The following is a 20413-nucleotide window of genomic DNA, read 5'->3' as shown; positions in this document are numbered from 1 at the left end:
ATGCACATTCCCATTAAATGTGTCTTTAGTGCTTGTTTCCCTCGTGCAGGCTAACGCTGGTTTTTTGCAAACTTTGATATTTTTACCAACGTGCTAGTTCATTTATGAGGGTTTCTCTGATTATTCCAGGTCACAATGTTTTCCTACTGAACTCTGTATCTGCAACTGAGTCACATTCTGTGCTCCTCATCCCCGTGAATAATGTCTTATTCATCCAATTCCCCAAATTAGAAACTTTGAAGTCATTTTGGACTCCTCTCTCTTCTGAAATTCTGATGCCATTTGGTTGGAATTACTGTCAGTTCTGCTTCAGATCTAATCTCTCCCCATTGCCTCTTCCAGGTCGAACTAGAGAAAGAATGTCCTCGCTGACCTCACTGTATTTTGCTTCTTGCTGCTGTAGCCTACCTTCGCACCATTGCACTACTTCTTTCAAAGAAAACTCTCTTCGACCCCCTGCCTAAAATCCTCCAATGGCCATTGTAACTGCCTTCAGGCTAAAATTGAAATAACATGGCTTAACACAAAAGGTCCACGTTCTGCTTCTAATTACCCTTTTTTTGACATTCCACTTTGTACACAAACCCCAAACACTCAACTTCTCATGAGTCACTGAGTCCTCCAAGCTCTTTCATGACTGTATGCCCAAGATAGTTTATTTATATGTCTATGGTATCTGAGATGTTATACTGTAACTAGTCTGTTACATGTCTGTTTCTCCTCTTAGACTTAGGGCTGCTTGAAGGCGGGAAACTATAGCCCCTCCTTAACCCTGGCATCTCCAGCATAGTGCCTGGCACTAAGGGGGCATCATTCTATTACTTAGTATTTCACATGGAGCCACAAAAACCCAAGTGTCTGACAAGCAGGCTGAAAACAGAAATTCTCTGTTCTACATCTTTTGATCCTCCACTGTATAATAAAGCTTATATTAGGTGCTCAATAAAAGTCCATTACATTTATTTGGAAAATGTTGATTCCTTATTCTGTAAATGGGCTTTCTCCTTCTTCTCAGTGGTAAATTCGTTTCCTAGCTATTTTTGTATACCTACTTTGTGTCAGGCACTGCACTAGAGACCATAAGGGTTAAGGCTGTAAGAATGAACAGAACAGCCATGATCCTCACAAAGCTGCTTGTCCCATGAGTCAGTGGTGATAGTCATGGCCATAATAAATACCTCCCGGATGTTCTGCTGCTCCACCTCATGCCGCTTGATCATTATTTTCCGCTTGAAGAAACGACAGTTTTTGTCGTAGTACAGTCTCTGCTGGGTGAGAAGGTGGGCTTCCTCTTCAGCCTGTGTGTGCTGCAAGTTCTCTTTATGCTTGGATATCCGCTCTTGCTTTTCTTTCTTGGGTGTGCTATGGTCCTCGTTCATCTCCTTCACAGAAACAAAACAAAACAAAAACAACATGCTGGTCTCATCAAGTAAAAGGAACTAACTGTTTATTAAAATGGTAGATTAAATTATCAGGAGAGCAACTGAGAACGGGAAGACAAAGACTTGTGCTGCATATCCCATCCGCTCAACTTTTTTTGTTGATTAACTGAGTCGTTAGGGACAGGGAGGCTTGTTAGTTTCCACTCTCTGGCTTCTCCCTCTAGGAAATAATTGGTTCACTCGTTCAATCAACACACACATACAGAGTTCTTATCATGGGACAGGCACTGTGCAAGGCACAAGGATACAATGGTGAGCAAAAGAACATGATGACCACCATCAAGGGGCTTCACAGTTTAGAAGCAGTAATTAATCAAAGAACCTCAGAAATGAACTGAAAATGACTGTGACAGCTGCTGTGAAGGTGAAGTACGTGGTTCTACAAGGATGTTTAAAAGAACATATTCGATCTTGGTAACAACTGAACTGAAATTGGAAAAACCTGTAGAAGCTAACCAATGAGAAAGGGGAGGGGAGAATACTCTGGTAGAGGACACAGCGTATGCTAAATACTTCAGGTGGGTTAACTAAAACATGGTGTGAGCGAGGAACGGAGGGCAGGCCAGGGAGGTGGTGCCATGTGACATGACATGAGGCAGGACCATCCGAGGCTTTACAGGCTGAGTTAAGGACATTGATCTGTAGCACAGGAGATAAGGATTTTATATATGTGGGGGACGCACAATGAGATGCATCTCAAAAAGTCATCTTTTTGCCTTTTGACTTGCCTCACGACTCTCGTTGCCTCATGGAAAACAGAATGAAGGAGACAAGACTGGGAGAAGTGGACAGATTTCACAGACAGGAGGTAACTGCAAACGTCACTAGTCTGAATTTCAGGAAGCAATACTTTATTTGCTATTAGAGAGTAAATGAATTACCTTTATTTCCTAAAGGACAAAATTCATAATTATTCCAGCTTTTATGGATAAAGAGAAAAAGGCAGAGACTCAGAACACTTAAAAGGGTGTTACTTTACTCTATGGAGAAAGTAAAAAGACCATTTTTAGAGAAGGCACAGTATATTCTTTTTTGTTCATACTGACAAGCTTGACCTATAATATTTGGTTAACTACTCAGTGAAAATCTCCTTTAAATGCTAATACCTATTTTACTTGATGTTTTGTGATGTGGACATCGCGCACTATTCAGATTATTTGGGCACTTGGCCAACAAGTCCTTGTGCATCAACTTTTAACCTTCCTGTCTAGTGAAGTCTTTAGTGAAACATCAGAATCAACAAGAGAGAAAGCTGTTTCGAGCATGGAGTAAGCAGGGATCACAACAGGAAGGCTGGGTGACTCATCTCTTAATGCCATGACTTCACTACTAGGCTTGGCATTAACCACTACATTGCACATCCAAGTTCAAATGTGACCATATAAACTCACCCAAAATCAAGAATAAATTATTTCCGGACTATCCGTCATCCTGTATCGCCCACATCTCTGTTGTCTATCAAACAGTGGGGATAATGGAGATTGTTTTGTTACCCCAAGGGCAATATCTTTAATATATCAGTATCTAAATGTATACACCACCTTAAATAGTCAGAAATAAGCTTTTCTTTGTAAGAAGTAGTATTAGCTTGGCACAGAAAGGCTTACTGAGGCTATCTCAAACTGAGTTTAGGCTTGTTTTTCCTCATAAGCATGTTGAAAGACTTGTAAGTTTAGGCCTGTGGGTTCCTGCACTCATAAATCTGACTACCCAAAATGCCTGAGGACTCAGTACGGATTCTCTAATGCTGTCCTGTGAGAGAATCTTCTACAGGTTGAGTTCATGCAATCTCCAAATACCTGGGTGTTAGAAAAGGTCAGAATGATGGCTGCAGAAAGTGTGGCCTACAGAGCATGAATAAACACAAGGAGTTAGAAATAAAAATATAAGTGCAATTGAGAACATTTCAAAATTTCTCACTGAAAAAAATCAATGTTATCTGTGATCCAGCAATATCTTTCTATCATGACATAATAATTAGGCCCCAGCAATAACTCGGAGAAAATGAACAGATCATGAACCTTCTTATTTGGGCCATTTCTCCCTACAGCCTGGTTTTCTCGATCTTACAATGTCAGAGATTTTTCCCGTGTAGGCAGTGTGGATTAAATACAAATTTCTCTCAGTCCCCGCAATTACCAGTGGCTCATCTGGGCAGGACTAAAAGTCCTGAGGCCCACCCTAACCCACTTGCTTTCACTTCCTAATTACAAAAGTATTGGAAAGGAACCTTGATAAGTTCCATATTGTTAACTTAGAATATGAGCTCAAATAAATGATTTCACATACTGAAACAATGCCCTATATTGAATTTTATTAAATCTTAATACACCAATAGTCTAGAAATAAGAAATCCTAAGTCTTATAAGGAGGAAAGTCTAGGGAATTGCAGGCAATTCACCTATAAGCACTGGTGGGAGAAGTGAAGAAATTGGAGCTTTCAGATCAAACTGCAGTTCATTAGCAGGACTCTCCAAGTCTACCATTGGCCTTCAACCAAACTTTTAAGAATCGATCATTCATTTATCAGAGATTTACATGTACCAAGCACAGGCATACAGTTATAGGCAGGGGAAAAAAAAAAAAAAAAGACATGTTCTCTGCTCTTATCACTTACTGGCCAGCAGAGTAAGTAACTCAAAATAGCTAAAAAGAAAAAAAGGGGGGGGGAGGTTAATTGAAAAGTAGTGTTATGAAACCAGAGGCACCTGTCTTGGTTAAGGAAGTCAGGAGAGATCTCCCTTGGGAAACGATTTTTTTTTTAAAGATTTTATTTATTTATTTGACACAGAGAGAGATCACAAGCAGGCAGAGAGGCAGGCAGAGAGAGAGAGGGGGAAGCTGCTGAGCAGAGAGCCCGATCTGGAGCCCGATCCAGGGCTCGATCCCAGCACCCTGGGATCATGACCTGAGCCGAAGGCAGAGGCTTAACCCACTGATCCACCCAGGCACCCGATTTTTTTTTTTTTTAAGATTTTATTTATTTATCTGACACTGATCACAAGTAGGCAGAGAGGCAGGCAGAGAGAGAGGAGGAAGCAGGCTCCCTGCTGAGCAGGGAGCAGGCTCAATCCCAGGACCCTGGGATCATGACCTGAGCTGAAGGCAGAGGCTTTAACCCACTGAGCCACCCAGGTGCCCTGGGAAATGATAACTAAGTTAAGGTTTTGTTTGTTTGTTTGTTTTAAAGTAGGCTCCATGCCCTATGTAAGGCTTGAATTCATTACCTGAGATCAAGAGTCTCATCTCTACAGATTGAGCCAGCCAGGCAGCCCAAGTTAAGGTTTTAGTAAAAAATTGTAAGTCGTACAAGGAGAAGGAGTAACAGTTAACAGCAGAGGGAGAGACTGGGGGTGGGGGTGGGGGTGGGGAGAGCATCCTGGTGGCAAAAAACAGTATGAAGAAACAGTCTTCTCCAAAGGCTTTAGAGAAAAGTGGAATTTGATACATTTGAGGAACCAAAAGGTGACCACTGTGGCAGGAGCAGCAAACAGGGCTGTAAGCAGGTGAGGTAACAGCGGTGTGAGGTGGGATGGAAGGAGAGGCTGAGAGTAGACTACTAGTATTTTGATCTCTCCTAAGAGCAACGGAAGTCAATGAATGCTAAAATCATGAGGTGATATGATGAGACTCATGTCTGTTTTTTTTTTTAAGATTTTATTTATTTATTTGACAGACAGAGAGATTACCAGTAAGCAGAGGCAGGCAGAGAGAGAGAAAGGGAAGCAGGCTCCCCGCCAAGCAGAGAGCCCGATGTGGGGCTTGTTCCCAGGACCCTGGGACCATGACCTGAGCCAAAGGCAGAGGCTTAACCCTCTGAGCCAGCCAGGAGCCCCATGTCTGTTTGTTTTTAAAGATTTATTTTTGAGAGAGAGAAAGCAAGCTCAGGGAGAGGGTCAGTGGGAGACTGAGAGACTCCTCATGCAGACTCCTTGTTGAGCACGGAGCCTGACACGGGGCTCGATCCCAGGAACCTGAGATCATGACCCAAGCTGAAACCAAGAGCTGGATGCCCAACTAACTGAGCCACCCAGATGCCCTGAGACTTCTGGTTTGAAAAGATCACTCTGGCTGAAGTGGCTGGAGAATAAACTGGAAGTAGGCAAGAATGGTTTAGAGTTAAATCAATGGTTCTTAAAATCTGATGCCAGAGTCAACAGCCTCAGCATCACTTGGGAACTTGTTAGAAATGCACATTTCAAATTCCACCCAGATCCACTGAATCAGAAAATCAGAAAATCTAACTTCGGTGATTTAGGAATCCATTTTATTTTTATTTTTATTTTTTAAAAGATTTTATTTATTTATTTGACAGAGAGAGATCACAAGTAGGCAGAGAGGCAGGCAGAGAGAGAGGAGGAAGCAGGCTCCCTGCTGAGCAGAGAGCCCAATGCGGGACTCGATCCCAGGACCCTGAGATCATGACCTGAGCTGAAGGCAGCGGCTTAACCCACTGAGCCACCCAGGTGCCCCTAGGAATCCATTTTAATAAACACTTCAGGTGATATAAAGTTTGGGGATCAATGGTTTAGACTACTGATTACAATGTAAGATTAAAGAATTTTAAGTTCCAACCTTTTTTACGATTTTAAGTAATCTCTACACCCAACTTGGGGCTCAAACTTATAGCCCAAGATCAAAAAATCACATGCTCCACCAACTGAGCTAGCCAGGCACCCCTTCAGTTTTAACCATTCGAATGGCAACTTAGTGATGACAAATATTGGTACTCTTACCTCTTTTATTTTTTCCTTACAAATCTTATACTGTTTCTTCTGACTTTCTAAGAAAGTTGTCAAATCTTTCTTCTGCTGGGCCAAGATCTGTTGCTGGAACTTCTTCTCATCTGCTGCAGCTACCTTTGCCTAATAAAATGACATACAATCTAGGATAAATTGTTCTCCACACAGAATTCAGCTGTCTATATCCTCCAATGCATGAAAAGAGTCCATAAGTGCTGAATAATGTAGTGTTTTTTGAGCAAGTAATTAATAAAAAACAAAATAAGCAAATACCTGTTCTGATTCTCTTGTATCTTAAAACAAATTTGAAATTCTTACCACTGAAAAATACATTTCCAATCATGGTAAAAACATGAAGGCAAACCTCAACATGTTTTATTGAGCACACAAAAAATATAAGGAATGGAAAGTGAACTAAGGATCAAAATAAAAGATTTTTTTCATATTGTTGGTGGCTCACAGATTGAATTATAAAAAATGAATAAGTAACCAGAACTGGCAACTTTTATTCCCAGAATCTCACACTAATTGATTAATAACATTTTGTTTTCTTAAGCACCTGCTATAATTGACAACAGTCATACACTGGGACACTTTGGGGGCTCCCAAATGGATAGAACACAGACCAAATAAAAGATAACCCAATAAGCACTGGCTCCTGAAAGTGACCAAATTGAAGTTTCTGGGGACCATTAGATGCAGCACGTATGTAAGATGAGGTGCTTCGGAGATAGGGAGGGAATTATGCGTCATGGTTCTCTTTATCATCTTTACACCTTTAGCTTCCATCATCAATACTTTTTCCATTCTGAACAATTATCTCTACATATTTACCAAATCGAATCCCCAAGAAAGAATCTGACTGGTTTATTTAATCAGGATCATCCCTGTTTGGGCAGAGGTTTTCAAGCCAGGCTGCCTCACAGCTTGATGGCTGTTGGGGGAATGCTTCTTCTGCAGTTCTGATGTTCCTTTCCACGTGGAAAGAGAGCTTAATTACCGAAACACCCCTGGCACTCTGTCCCCAGTCTCTCCATCCTTAGGGAGCACATGTTCACCCCTGCTTTCCCACACTATGTAAATCTGATGGGGGTGTGGCAAGGAAGGCGACTGGTTTAGCACTGCCAGAGCCTAGATAGGCAAGTCTGTTCAGTTTTGTACAGTATTATTAGCGCATTTCCCTTCAGACATGAATTACTTCTCCCATCTAATACTTATCAGTAATAAAGGTAATATTTTGACTCACTGTCTGCCTTAGTCTCTCCTCTGTTTGGAACCTAGATGGGGAAGAGAGATGTCTCCTAGAAGACTCAAGCAACAGCCAGATTAATTACTCACTGCCGCTGGTCAGGTGCCCATTCCTAGTCCAATCAGTGTAGGCAGGCACTATCACCACTGAAAGGGACTATTTGTAGAGCAGTTTTCTTTTGAAGAGGACTGTGGGTGTGGCAGGCATGGTAACAGGTCTGAACTGTGCAAGTTTCCACAGGATAGAAGCATCTTGTTTCTCTTTATTTGCACCCAGACCCCCTCAAGGGACTGGCTCTCGGAATATATTTGAATAGACAAGAATATACACCTGCAGTAACTATTTTAACTTTCAATCGCAATTTTGAGTAGCCCCACAAAACCTAACCCTTCTCAACTACCACCAATGCAACATTGTTCCTCTGTCACCAAAAAGCACACTGCTCCTGTCTTCTGCTCACGTGATGCCACTGACTGAAACAGGCCTGGCTTGGTTACAGCACAAAGGCATGTGTGTGCACACTGACCTCCTTCTCTATGATAGCCACTTGCTTCTTGGCCAGCTTCTCCAGCTCGATGGACGAGTTGTTGGCATGCGTCTCCACCTCCTTCTGTAGCTTGAGGCGGTGCTCGTCCATCTCAGCCTTCAGCTTGTTCTCCAGGGCGATCAGCTGCTTCTGGTGCTGGCGCCGCATCCGCTTATAACCTGACATCTGTTCCCGCAACTCGTTCTCCTGCTCATGCTCATGGATCTGTCGTGTAACCTGATTGGGGGTGGGGAAACAGAACTCAGGTGACCAGATTCATAGAAGACAAACTTCCAGGGAAAGTAGAGACGCCCTCTGGCATAATTCTATCTATCACCGCCACCATCAATCTACCTATTATTTGCTGAATGCTCGCCTGTACCAGGCACTGTGCTGGGTGCTCTTTATATTTATTCTTTAGCTCTTGTCCTAAACTTGTTTGGATTCATTCACTCATTCATTTTACTCCTTAATGAGGTACATGTTACCACCCCCATTTTATAGATGAAGCAACTGAGACTTGAGGGAATTAATTTATTCATTCAGCCAAATTATATTCACTTATTTTTGACATATCACTGTATCTATGATTAAGGTCATATAGTTAATAAGGGGTAGAGCTGGGATTCAGACCCATTTCTGTCTGGTTCCGGAGCCATGCTGTCTCCACTACACCAGGATTTCTCAACATCAACACTGTTGAAAATGAGCCAGAAGATTTGTTTTGTTGGGCCGTCCTTCAGTGCAGGATGTTTAGCAGCATCACGGGCTACCCACTAGATGCCAGTACACCTCCCAAGTCAAGACAATCAAAAATGTCTGTAGACACTGGCAAATGTCCCTTAGGGGGCAAATTCCTGGTTGAGAACCACTGCATTATATCATACTGCTTGTTTGTTTTTAAAGATCATGGCTCTAACAGTCATAGGGATTCTGAGTATCTTCCCAAAGTTGTCTGAACAAGATTTATTTCTGATTCTTAATATGAAGTGGGGTGGGGGCAGTGAGGAGTGAAAGGAGGGGGGGAGGGAGCTCTCTTTCCACTCCTCTCTCTCCCACCTCCCCTTCCCCCCAGAAGAGATGTTAGCAAATTACAATACATTTACGTGCTCTCCTCAAGAAGAGAAAGTATTTCTGTGATTTTTAGATGGCTACTTAGTAATTTTTTCTTAACCCATTCTCAGGTGACTATCCAACAAACTCAAGACTGTAAATATAAATTCTGGCATCTCTCGTTTCTATTAAACCTTTTCTGATTTTCCACTCCTTCCTTCAGTTTATCATCCCACTTTATTTTCCTGTTAGATTCTCTGCTCATTTCATTCTCATCTTTCCTATTTTAGAAAAAAAAATAATTACAAAATTATAACTTCAGCTTTGTTTTTCACTAAGTAATTTAGTCACTCCTATCTACTATTAGCCAATTCTTCCCAACGTCACCCTCAAACAAGTTTTACTAGAAATTTTCAAGCTGCTATTAATGCTCTTTACTATTTTCAGTTTATGGGTCAAAGTGCATTTTGTACAAAGAACAGTTTGTTTCTTTGCTCCTTTTAGAAGGTGTCCCTGCATACCAGACTGAGTCCTTACTATCAAGAGAGTGCTATTCTGTAACTGGATAGTATTATCAAAGTACACCATTAAACATTAGCCGAACTTTGAAACCTTTCCAGCTGAAACTAACACTAGGTTTCATATTCATTTCTCTTTTCTAAAGGACAATCCTCTTTAAAGTATGAAGAATAAGAGCAGAAGATATTTCAAGACCAAAAAAAAAAAAAAAGGACAGTATCACCTAACACTCTAAAGGAAATCTATTTTGTCATCACAATATCATGTTTCTTTTTAATGGGCTTATTTCATGATAAAAGGAAAGAAAGAAGTCATTTGAAATATATATATATATATTTCACTTCCTCATGCTTGTGCTTTCCTGAAGTTCAACTACAGGGGAAAACAATTCCAATCAACAGAAAGGATACCATTTAGCCCTTTCTGAATTCAGTTTTTTTCATACAGATATGACAATCAAGTGTCCATTCCAGGGTAAGGTATTTGAAACATGTTTTACCTCTAAACTTATTTTTTCTTATGTAAGTATTCCTTCTTCTTCTTCTTCTTCTTTTTTTTTTTTTTAGATTTTATTTATTTATTTGACAGACAGAGATCACAAGTAGGCAGAGAGGCAGGCAGAGAGAAATGAAGGGAAGCAGGCTCCCCGCTGAGCACAAAGTGGGATGCAGGGTTGGATCCTAGGACCCTGAGGTCATGACCCGAGCTGAAGGCAGAGGCTTAACCCACTGAGCCACCCAGGTGCCCCTCCCTTTTTTAAAAGATTTTATTTGTTAGTATTCCTTCTTTAGTCAGATTCCCAAAGTTGAGAAATGGCACACCCTAAAGCTATCCTGACACATTCAAAGCTTGCAAACAGAAGGTCTGACTAGTCTGTGGTCAAATAGTCTCATGATGGCCATTTCCCAAATCAGGAACCTAAATATAAAGTGGAAATGAGTTGTGTCAAGAACATTTTCTATCCTAACTGGTGGGTGAGTCCCTCTGAAAATGGTGGTCCTACTGCATACCAGACCACACAATTATATGGCAAAGACAAATTACAAAGCTCAACATGCTATCATTGTATATTACTGAATTCCAGGAGAAATACTTTGCTTCTAATGCTTCCCATAATTTGGATAATCACCTTTGTAAACTCCTAATATCACCTTTAATTTGTTGCAATGAAATTTTCTACGTTTCAATGTTAACTGCCTTCTTAAGCACATACAGAGATACTGAGTTTTATAATTCCATATGCAAGCAAAGTAAACATATTTAAGTAGAAGTCTGGCCCAATGACTCATGTATGAAGTCTAACTAGAAAGACATAAAAATATTGTTATCTACAGTTATGTAAACTTGCATGTTTTAAGTTTATACTGTGTGTCTTGCAAATATACTATTTGGTCAAGAGAATTAAAAAATAGCTCATAATTTTATATTTTATCATGCTTTATGATTTACAATGTATTTTCACATGCAATGCCCTCTAATTTTCCTAAACCCTGGGATTTGAATGGAAGTTCTACGGTTCTTGAATTGCCCGAGGAAATTCACCCCACTAAGGCAGAATGAAACATTCTGTTAAGCAATGGAGGGAGTCAACTCCCCAAAAACATCAAAGCTGGAGAAAGTATAAGCTACAAACTGAATAAGTCTAAAAATGAAAGAAAGTTATGGAAATGTAGTGACTGTAGTTTTCACAATGGTAGTCTCAAGAATGTGATCCACTGAAAGTGGGCAGTAGCATCTTGCCACACCCAGTAGGTTGCTTGGACACAAACCCCATTCTATTCCTTACTGTATTACTGACCTTGGGCAAATTACTTAACCTGCCTGAAGGCTCTCAAGAGGAGCCACTGCTACAAGGAGATCACTGATGGGATAATTCTTGTGTCCAGCAAGGTGTCTGAGACACAGAAGATGTTCGATTTATGCTGATTTCCTTCTAAGGAAATCTAAGCATTTAAGCAGTATGTCTTTCCCTCCACTAAGCATTTCTAGTGATATGGACACAGATGGGAAGGAGTGGATCCAAGAGAAAGGGCAAGTGTAACAATGAAACTGTACTTATATGCAGGCTGTGGCTTATAAACTAAGTATGCATAATATCTAAACCTGAATTATTAACCATTTCACATACCTGGAGTAATATATAAAAGTTAACAGCCATAAAGGAAGACTGAACTTTTCCCAGAAAGTCTTTACAGCCATTCCATTCCACCTTATCTAAATCTGGCAAAAATTGGCACCTACAACAGATGACTACATCCAAAGTGTACTATCTGTCTACCAAGTGCAGAACACCACACTAGAGGGCTAATAAGCAACTTACTGAACATAAAAGAGGAGCAGAGTGGCTGATAATGTTACCCTTGTAAGAGATCAAAGCGAACTTACAAGATTAATTATGTATAAGAATCAAAATAATGCATATAAAACTGGCTACCTCAACTCTTATAAGAAATGAAATTTATAGCAAGTTCTTAAAAAGAATACCATGGGTCACATTTTGACATTAGAAATTTCACATTCCACTCTTTAGAACACCTAGGGAAAAACATTTTAAGTTTGTACAAAAAGTAATGATGGAAAACGGGCAATTCTGCCTTATACAGAAATACTGGCAGGAAGCACTTAGAAATGTACACTTGCAAATCCAAATTCTCATGTGGGAGCAGGACTGGAAGAGACTTTGTTCATTCCTTAATTCAGCATGTTTACTGAGAGAGTTTGGTCACGTGGGTTGGGCATAGAGACTGGGCAGCATAAGTGAAAAATGGTCTCCGTAATGATCCTAGTGAGATTAAGAAGCTAAGCAAAAGGAAAAAGGAGCTACAAAACATTCTGATAAGCATCCCCTTGTACACTATCCAGGAAGAGAACCCATCTTCCAGCCCTCAGAAATAGAATAGTGGGGCTCATGAGGGGTGAAGCAGCATTAACTGCAGAGACTCTAATATTTTTCTGCTTGTCTATCAAACTCATTCAGGTATCCACTTTCACAATTAGCTGCAAATTAGGTTGCATTTTTAAAATCGAAATGAAGACTCCATTTTTATATGAGCTTTCTTACTGAATCTGGTAAAGGCAAAGTAAAAAAAAAAAAATTCACATTTGCATGGATAGGACAATAATCATTTTTGTCTACATGCTTTCCTAGAGATTAGAAACTAAGAGTTTTTATGCCCCTGCCCCTAATATGTATTTTTTTTTTTTTTAAAGTAGGCTCTACACTCAACATAGAGCTTGAACTCATGACTCTGAGATCAAGAGTTGCATGTTCTACTGAATGAGCTGTCCGGCTGCTCTCCCATCCTCCTTGGAACAGTATGTACTCTAACACAAATTCCCCTGTGTAGCAAGACCACTCACTCCTGTGAGAATTCCTTCATAAGGTCAAAAGCTGAATTGCCTGACAGATATGGGCTTGGGCTCTTTCTATTAACATCTACTATGGGAACTACTATCCAGGACATTATGAAATTTTAAGAAATGACATCAGATATGACAACAGCTGAAAACACTCTCTTGGGTTACCAATCCAATTAAAATATTAGGATCTCCGTTTACCAACAATAAAAACTTAAGGGAGCCACATCTCAAAGGCCCAATAAGGCAGATGAGTAATTCTGAAGAACTATATAAACAACTCCTTTCTCCAGATCACGAATCAGTTCATTATGAACTTTCTTACAGAAGAAAAAGAAAGGATAAATAAAAAAGGTTCTATGAAATGCCCTTCCTTTTCCTAGTTTTTCAAAATAAGGTCAATAATTGCTGCCCTTCTATGATTATAATAAAAAATACATAATTCTACATAATTGTGAAGTTTCCTTAGAGTTACCTCTCATATTAAGGTTCACAGTCCTTGCTTTTCCTTTGTTACAAATGTAATTGTGCAGCAGTGCATATTAACATAAAAAAATGTTTTAAGATGCCAAAATGGTAAAAACATCAAGAAGTAAAAAGCCTGCAACCCCTGGGCTGCATACACTTGTCAATGGCTCCATTCAAAAGCACAATGTAGAAAAAATGCAAAGGGCAAACCCCACAGATTTAGGTCTCTTTTAGGTTTATGTATAAGAGGTAGGCTGATTAAACAAATTTAAGAACTATAAAATTTTTGTCAGTTTGCAAGTCTATTTAAAATACACACTCTTAAAAAATAGATATTCATTTATCTAACAGTTAGAAATAAATAATTTCTGAATTCTTTTTTCTTTTTGCCGTTTACTTTTAATCACTCTGTGGCTTGTTAGCACTTCTGTGTAGAAGGCTATAAAGAGTAAAACCAAAATAAATAAATCAATATAGTATTGTTACCAACTATGGGAAGTGAAGAGGGTTTCAAAAATGACTTGATTATTCATTACCCTGGACTTCCATTTTCCCATGATCTTGCTCTTACTTTTATGTCATTTAAGTAACTTTTAGTCCTTTTCCTTTGAGCTGAGATCCATGAAAAGCAAAAAGATTCAGGATATAATTTTAAAATTTAGATACTTCTTTTTGATATTTCAGTGTCCTGATTTGTATATTCCTACTGGACTCCTGGGAATTAGCCTTTAACATAAAACTGGTAGAACTATAGTACTTGATAAGGTACATTAAAATACCCAGACCAATAATTAGATTGTCCAAAGTGAGACATGGGACCATATAACATCATACCACCTTTCCTTTACATTAATTCTTTTTTCTGAACGAGCACTAGATGCAAGAACCACTGATCTCTAGTAAGCTTCCATCAATTCCACCATGACCCCCAAAGCATGACATCTAGAGAAGGTTTTCCACATGAAACAACTTATTTTACAGTGGCTACCGCAACAGTCTATTAGCTACTTAGCTTTTAACTTAATATAGGGGCAGGGAGCCTTTTAGCCAATCCAAAGTCCATCAGAGACTGATCTCAGCTACTCTCTGGCTGGGCACTGGGAAGCCTGTAGGATTCAGAGGGGCTCCTAAGCACTTTGCCTCTAGCCCTCAGGTGGCCTAGCAGGGAAGCAGCTTTCATCAACCACAGAGAAGACTGGGATGGCTGACAGGCACAGAGTAGCCCTGGGTGAGTGTACAAACGCAAGCGTGAGATCATTGTGGTATGGCAGTAGTAACATCTTACTAGGAGGTAGGAGAGGTCATGAATATATGATGTGGGAATGAGGGTGTGGCAAGTGACAAAAGACACTTTTCCCAGAGGGGGAAGATCCACTTGGTATAATGTTTGTTTCACATTCAAAAACCTGCTTCTGGTGCTCTGAGTCTCAGTGGCTGCTCAGCATTTCTCCTCTCATTTCTACATGAACATGTCTGGATAAAGATACATGTCTCACAAGAGTCGGTGGTAAGCAAGAATATTACATAAATACCATATTTTTTGGTCGGGTATCGTGACATGAAGATATTTATTAATAAATTCCTGGTTCTTTATTTAGACTCAAAAGCATGTTATTTTTTAGGTGCTTAGCAATCATTAGCAAATACAGAGTGGACATTTTTCTATCTCCATTACACAGTATAACATTCATTTAAAATGAAAAATTGCCCATTAAGAGATGACAAGAAACTTCTATACAAAGGAACTTAAAGGCAGGCTTATTGATAAGCAGTCTCAATTAAAATGCTTGCTTTTAGACAGCAGCAGGCATAGCAATAGGTAGGTGCTTTAACTTCCATTTTCCTCCTATTTGGGTTTTTAAAGATTATAATCCATTATTGATTTAAAAGATAACTGAAGCCTTTGAAAGACTTGAGAGATGAAAGTGGAAATCAGGTTTAAAAAAATAGGACAAGAAAAATAATTTCTGGGTCGGCCTTGGATGATGTCATCATAGGTTCTAAATGTAATAGCCAGGCAGTGTACACTAACTCTTCCTGCCCATGTGACCTCTAACATCAATCTGGGCAAAACAATGAATATTTCAATCATTTTTCAGCTGAGAAGTGAGATTCAGAAGCAAAAGATTAAAGAGAGTTTAGAGTGCCAAAGATGAAACGATGTGAGTGTGTGTGTGTGTGTGTGTGAGTATGTGAGCGCGCACGCGCACGCGTGGGGGGCCAAGGGGAGGAGGCATGAAAACTAACTCTTCCAGCACACACCCCTTTTGCTACTACAAGGGCATCCAGCAATCACATTTGCAATAGTAAAAATGCTGAAGGATCCTACAGTATCTTTTCTTCCACAATCATCCATATCCTCTCCTACAAAGCCCCTCTTGCTTTATTGGTGCCAGGAAATTCTTCAGGGGTTAAATGGGGAAGTGCAGCCACTACCATTGTTGCAATAAATAAATGAATGAACCAGAACGAACCAGCAATTCATCCCTAGGAAGCTAGTATCTTATTTTCTACAATTACATACATTAGCTAGCAGTGATATATTTTTAAAAATTGTGTTTTATCTTTTGATATGTGTGTATACATTACAAACACACAAGCACCTATACAAAAAAAAAGCACAGTGCCCTACACACACATACATCAAATACCTTTAAAAATTTTTTTAGCATTGTTATTTCAATGAAAAGACAAATAGCTTTAAAAAAATTGGATAGGTTAGCAACTTCATCTTAAAGGCCTTTTATTTTGCACATACAGCATATATAAATACACACACACACACACACACACACACACACACAAAGGTTTTTTTTTTTTTTTCCATGCCGTAGACAATGCTAAAATATCTGAGATCAGGTTGCCATGCCAACAGATTTTTTTCTAAAATGAATAAAATTATTAGGAGGGAGAAAACATTCTTGACTCCTTTCCTCCCATCCATGAAGCCGAGAGAGGCTCAGGGAGGGCGAGAGGCTGCCAGATGGGGAGGAGGGGAAAGAAGGGAAGGTGGGTAGAGGGGTGTTTGCTTACCAAAGATGCTGATTTGATCGTGGCAAAGCGCTCTCTGTTCCGGTAGTGGAGGGCCTGGCTCTGAACTGACTGGGTAGGCCGCGGCTCAGGCCTGGGATCGCCGTGGCCCGCCTCATCCCTTATGAATACATGATCCTGCAGAAATGGATAAAAACAAGGAGAAAGTCCAGCTGTGCTCTTTCCTCGCCGGCTGCCTCTCTCTCACCCCTCTTTCTGCACAAGCACTGCTGTTTGAAATGCATAGTTTAGCTCTCTGCTAGTCCCCGCAGCTCCCACGGTACAAAATGAATAAGCAACACATTGCAGCCTTCAGTTAGGAATGTCAGCTGATCGCTAGTGGGATGCCTTCTGAATCCCTGGCAGGCTTTTTCTTTACCTCCAGAATTACATATATGCAAAAGAAAAAAAGAATAGAAAAAACAATGCAATGTACAGACTCCTTAGAACAGTTTGCTTAAAACGCTGTAACCAAATAATTCCTTTAAAAATGTCATGTCCATGTCTAGCAAGGAGGATGCTGGTTGCTTTTAACATAAAAGCGAGCCTCCGCCTCATTCCCTTGAAAGATCTGCTTTCTCAATTTAATTTTATTTGAGATCTGTTCGGTAGGATCATCGTTCTGCCTAGAACCAGTGTAGGCTTGTGCTGAACTGCCTCTCTATCTTGTGCTGGGAAGATTCGGCAGTCACTGAGGGATCCTGCTTTCCAGTCATGATCGTACACAGTTCTAGCACCTTCTCTCTACAGCTTCTGAAAGGATTTTTTTTTAGATTTAAAGAGACAGGCATGCAATTTTAACCAAATGATACTTTCACAAATTCTTCCTCAACTCAGTCTTGCTATGGTCACTAGAGTGAGTAAGGCTGGGATTTAATGTCCTTGGCTGATTTAATCAAATCTGTGCCTCTTGATAGGCAGAGATGATTAATCTTGTTGTAACGCCCAGTGAAAAATAACATTCCCCGGAAGGGTAATAATGGATGTTTCTTAAATGCAATTTAAATGAGTTTTAAAGGGGAAAATGCTTTCAAAGGGTGATGCTTTTCTCTATAAAAGATGGAGTGGTCAGTCAGTAAGTAGCTCTTAACCCTTCAGAAAAAAAGATACCATAATAATAGCTCAAAAACATGTACAACCATGGGGGATTTTTAAATAGTACATGTTCAGGATGGGGAAGGAGAAATTAATTCCTGTATTGCCCTAGGGTTTTAGGAGAAACCATTTGTGACAAGTCAGTTTTGCATTTTGTCTATGACTATCTGAAAAAAATTTTTTAAATAATTCCTTGCTCTTTCAACAGAAAACAAAAATTGAAGAGGTTTATAAACACAAAATTTAATTATATCATCTAAAATTTGTTAAAGTCAAGACACAGATATTCTTGAGGGAAATTAAATTTTATATCCAGGTTTTTAGGTAGAAGTCAAGAGCCAAGATTAAATTTACCACTGGGCTGATTTTCTTTTTTCACTTATAAATTTAGAATGCTCCAGAATGTTAGGCAGGTATCTACCATTACATCTATATTTAGAGATCTTTTAAAATTTACTATATTGAGGTCTATTTTGTTTTTAAATAATGAAGGGACCTTTAATGCCATTGAGGACATATATGTCAAATTCAAGGATATTCTATTGCTGTACTGTCTTATATGATAGTCAGTAGCCACATGGATACTTAAATTAAATAAAATGTAAAATTCAGTTCCCATGTTGTACCTGTTATGTTTTAAGGTAGTCATTAGCTATGGTTACCATACTGAACAGTGCAGGTATAGATTGTTTCCATCACTGCAACAATCAGTTCTACTAGATAGTACCACAGGTTAAAAACGTACCTCAACCCGTATTTTTGAGATTATTAAAAAAAACAAAAAACCAAAAAAACAACCAAAAACAACCTTGATGGCCCAAAGAAACTTCTATATTATTTCCCTGGAAATCTAACCTTTTATTTTATAGAACAAAGATCAGGTATGGGACTAGGACTTATGTGCTAGGTTTAAGGTTCTTGAGAGCAAGGCAATGGGATCTACTGCCATTGACATTACTGGATATTTATTAATAAGTTACATTTATCTCCAAAATTGATTTTTTAAAAAGATTTTTAATTTTTATTTATTTGAGAGAGTGAGAGAGAGCAGGGTGAGTGAGAACATGAGTGGGGAGGGCAGAGGGCGAAGGAGAAGCAGACTCCCCACTAAGCAGGGAACCTGATGTAGGGCTCAATCCCAGGACCCTGATATCATGACCTGAGCAGAAGGCAGATGCTTAATTAACTCACTGAGCCAACCAGGTGCCCCTCTCTGAAACTGATCACTTCTAATATTAAGGTACCAGAAAAACAAGAAGCTTCTAAATGGCAGCAATCAGATGAGATAGACTAGGTAAGGTCCTGTGGTTTTATAGGAGGCCTTAAGAATTCAAAGTTTGGTGATTATTAATTAGCTAACATTAAGTATACTGACTGAGAGGTAGCAGCTCAGTTTCACACTGTAAGAACTTGATTTAGAAAAATAACTAGTAACACTAGAATCTTTACGGTTTACTCAACAGAATAAAGTGAAACACATTCATGTGCAAATACATATAATTTTAGTATTATTAGTGTGTTTTCTCTCAGATATAAATTAGCACTTATAGGCTAGGTCTTGCTTAGCAAATTAAAAGTCACATTATATTTGCTAAATTTTTAAACCAAGAATATTGGAATGCACCAGAAAAGTTAATATTCAAAATCATAGTGATTTTAGTTAACACACAGCTCATTCAATATCTCACTAAGGTATATTTTAAAAATAATGCTATTTTATTATTTTTTCCCCATCCCCTTGGACAAAAATACTACTACTTTAAAAGCTAATCTGAACAATAGGTCCAAAATTTAAATCTACTTCAGGTATAGTACATAATGTTAATCGTATCATTCTTTACTCTAGCTTAAAATTCTTTTCATTTTATGAAAGAATTCTTAGTTTTCCACAGCAACTTCATAACCTATCCCCACACTAAAGGTCTTCAAATATTATGTGAGAGACCACAAAATGAGGTAAAATTTTAGTCTAACAGTAGACACCCATTTCAAATGCACAGGAAAATGATTTTTAAAATATTCAATTCCATTTCATCAAAATGAGTTTAAAATTCTGAAGATAAACAATGATGCAATTTTATTTTATTTTATTTTTTTTAAAGATTTTATTTATTTATTTGAGAGAGAGACAGTGAGAGAGAGCAGGAGAGAAGAGAAGGTCAGAGGAAGAAGCAGACTCCCCATGGAGCTGGGGAGCCTGATGTGGGACTTGATCCCGGGACTCCGGGATCATGACCTGAGCCGAAGGCAGTCGTCCAACCAACTGAGCCACCCAGGCATCCCCAAAGATGCAATTTTAAAATGAGGGAAATGTGACTTGAGAAGTACAAGCAAATTAAACTATCAACTTTACGGGGTATATTGTCTGTTGGCTATACTGCCACTTCAAATAGCAGTCCCTTTCAAAACGAGCACCACACCTGGCTCCCACAATTTCTGAACTGCACACATTTTAAGACTAATAATGGAAAGGGACAATTTTCTATTTTATGCAGTTAGGTACTGATGCATATTATCTGCAAATAATGTGAGGGCCAACATCTTTGATGTTGAAGAATGATTTTAGAAGATTAAGATCAAGTATTGGGGTGCATGGCTGACTTGACAGAGCATGCGATTCTTGATCTTGGGGTTGTAAGTTTGAACCCCACACTGGGGGTAGAGATTACTTAAAAATTAAATCTTTTTTTTTAAGAACAAATATCATGTTCTACTTTACCAAGACAAAATGTAGGTGTTGTCTATAATTTATCTTTAAAACATTATCATCTGGGAATAAACAAAGTAGCTCTTTCAAATACCCATATTGTTGAGAACCAGTTTTAAGTAAATCTATGTTAACCAGTAAATTTATAACGTTCTTTCACTGTAAAAAGTTTTTTCAGATTAAAAAGAAAAGAAGCTGTCATAATTTCGGTCAAATCTTTAGCAC

The 20413-nt window shown here is 39.1% G+C and overlaps 1 protein-coding gene across 2 annotated transcripts in view; it reads right to left on the bottom strand.

Moving 5' to 3' along the window:
• Positions 1–20413, bottom strand: part of TAOK3 (TAO kinase 3) — a 183053-nt gene that overhangs the window by 16295 nt on the left and 146345 nt on the right. For both annotated transcript variants that reach the window (XM_059140871.1, XM_059140872.1), the window contains exons 14-17: positions 16390–16524; positions 7960–8196; positions 6179–6307; positions 1179–1382 (exon numbers count right to left, since the gene is read on the bottom strand). In XM_059140871.1, the coding sequence (XP_058996854.1) occupies positions 1179–1382; positions 6179–6307; positions 7960–8196; positions 16390–16524 (705 nt within the window). The remainder of the gene's footprint in view (positions 1–1178; positions 1383–6178; positions 6308–7959; positions 8197–16389; positions 16525–20413) is intronic.

This window comes from Mustela lutreola, chromosome 11, assembly GCF_030435805.1.
Source record: "Mustela lutreola isolate mMusLut2 chromosome 11, mMusLut2.pri, whole genome shotgun sequence".
NCBI classification, from domain to species: domain Eukaryota; kingdom Metazoa; phylum Chordata; class Mammalia; order Carnivora; family Mustelidae; genus Mustela; species Mustela lutreola.
Note: the sequence above shows the minus strand (reverse complement) of the source record. Positions and strands in the feature narration are given on the sequence as shown.